This window comes from Arachis hypogaea, chromosome 19 (genome assembly GCF_003086295.3).
Source record: "Arachis hypogaea cultivar Tifrunner chromosome 19, arahy.Tifrunner.gnm2.J5K5, whole genome shotgun sequence".
NCBI lineage: Eukaryota > Viridiplantae > Streptophyta > Magnoliopsida > Fabales > Fabaceae > Arachis > Arachis hypogaea.
In genome coordinates, this window is record NC_092054.1 from 118,767,895 (window position 1) to 118,770,157 (window position 2,263).

General features: G+C 35.6%; 1 protein-coding gene across 1 annotated transcript; it reads right to left on the bottom strand.

Annotated features, from left to right (window-relative positions):
* Positions 1 to 574: 574 nt before the first annotated feature.
* Positions 575 to 1,846, bottom strand: LOC112778656 (uncharacterized). The gene is made up of 2 exons (XM_025822955.1): positions 754 to 1,846; positions 575 to 633 (listed from the first exon to the last, which is right to left on the bottom strand). The coding sequence occupies exons 1-2, from the start codon at positions 1,844 to 1,846 to the stop codon at positions 575 to 577; spliced, it is 1,152 nt and encodes a 383-aa protein (XP_025678740.1).
* Between the last annotated feature and the right edge of the window lie 417 nt (positions 1,847 to 2,263).

Below are 2,263 nucleotides of genomic sequence, written 5' to 3' on the forward strand. Positions count from 1 at the left end.
CATTTGGGTGGAAGTGGTGGTCGTTAGAAAGCTCAGAAAGCACTCATCTTCTGCCTCAGTGCCTCTGCTCCCTCAGGTTAGTGCCTCATCTGTTGATAAATTTGATTTTTTAGAGTAGTTGTTGAAGCTGGTCGAATTTTAGTTAAAATTGTTCTTGAATTGTATTGTTGCTAGTAGCTGGTTGGTATATTAGTTAAAATCTGTTGTATTGTTGCTAGTTAAAATCTGTTGAATTGTTGCTGGTTGCTGTATTTTCCCTGTTTGTTGCTGGTTGCTGCTATTGCTGGTTGCTGTGTTGGTAATTTGGTATATAATTTTTTAGTTGTTGGTTGCTGCTATTGTATTTTACTGTGGTTTTTTTAGAGTTGTTGTTGTTTATTGCTGGTTTGTTTAGAGTTGTTGTTAGCTGAATTAGGAAACTTTGGTGAAATGGTGGTGGTTGTTGTGTTGCTTAAAAACTGATTTAAGAAAATCCTTTGTTGTTGAAAATATTTTTATTTTCTTTGCTAGAATTTTAAAAATGGCTTCATCTTAAACACCATCAGAAAGGTCACCATCTCAAGAACAAGCATCATCAGTGATGCCAAGTAAAGAGAATATATTCTAATGCTGAAGATGATTTTGGAAGACAATCTGCATTGTGTGAACAAAGCACAGTGATGCCAGGTAAATATTTTATTTAGTTTTATCTTTCTTTATTCGTTTATTTATTTAAAAAAGCTAAAGAAAGATAAAACTAAATAAAATATTTACCTGGCATCACTATGCTTCGTTCACGCAGTGCATATTGTCTTCCAAAATCATCTTCAGCATTAGAATATATTCTCTTCTCACTTGTCAACTTAGTATTCAATTCTGGATCATCATATGAATATTTCTCAATTACATCTAGTAGGCCAGAAGTGGTTTGCTTATGTTTTTCAAATTTAGCAGCGTTGAATCGAAAAGCAAGGTTTAACCAATAGCCAGCAACATGAAGATTTTTTTTAAGTTGTGAATCCCAACGAGTATCCAAAATCTTCAAGTAAGGCTCCACAATCTTCTTTCTTCGTCGAAACCTCTTCACCATCTCTTCTCTAGCCATATTAAAAGCTTGATAAAGAAAACCCATTGCAGCTTTATCTTCACTATCCACAATACGAAGCACACGAACAAGTGGCTCAGTAAGCTTGACAACATCTGTACATTGATTCCAAAACTTAGAGTCTAAAACTTGATCCACAAATGCTTTAGCTTTAGCTTCTTTGGAGTAGGCTGAGATTGTCCATTCTTTAGAAGTTACCATAGCTCTTAATGCATCTTTTTGAGCCAGAATACTCTGTAAAGCTATGAAATTGGTAGCAAAGCAAGTTGGAGCTGGACGAAGTATTTCTCGTCCACTGGTAAACTTCCTCATAAGATACAGTGGATGACAATGATTATATATGTATTTAGTAATCTTTGAAGCATGTGAAACTGTCTCACTGACTTCATTCAACTTTCCAATATCTTGCAACATCAAATTAATACAATGCACAGCACAAGGAGACCAATACAACTTAGGGAATTCAGCTTCCAACAACCTTCCAGCAGCAACATAATTTGCAGCAACATAATTTGCAGCATTGTCCGTCACTATATGAACAACATTTTCAGGACCGACAAAGTTGACAACATCCTTAAAAAGCTTAAACAATAATTCAGTAGTCTTGGAGGCATGAGAAGCATCAACAGACTCTAGGAAGATAGTTCCTTTAGGACAATAAACCAAGAAGTTAATTAAAGTGCGCCTACAACGATCAGTCCATCCATCAGCCATGATAGTACATCCAGTTCGCTTCCGAATTTCACGATACTGTTCAATCATCTTTTTCACATCCTCCACCAACTTACTCAACAAATACCCACGAACTCTACCAAAGTTTGGACCTTTATATCATGCACCCAAGTTTGCAATAGCATCAATCATTGGTTGGTAATATGCTGAATTAACTGCATTAAATGGCACAGAAGCATCAACCATCCACTTTGCAATGGCAATGTCACATTTTTTCACAATTTCTTTACTTTGTAATACACTTTTTATCGTTGGTTGGGCTCCAGGTGTTGTTGAAGATGGGAAAAAAGTCTCTATTCCAGTAGTTTTTTTCCCTTTCCTAGTTTTTTGTTGCTGTCGTGCTTCAAGCTCTTCCATTCTATCAAATTCTCTTTCAACATCATCACATGCTCCATAACTTTCTACATAATTTTCTTGAGTTTTCCTTTTCTTATTCATAAATTCTTC

Excerpts from the sequence above, each read along its gene's own strand:
- LOC112778656 (XM_025822955.1), bottom strand. The coding sequence starts at position 1,846 with ATGATTGAACAGTATCGTGAAATTCGGAAGCGAACTGGATGTACTATC. Across the intron at positions 634-753 it reads ACGAAGCATAGTGATGCCAG|ATTGTCTTCCAAAATCATCT; the intron begins GTAAATATTTTA and ends CACACAATGCAG.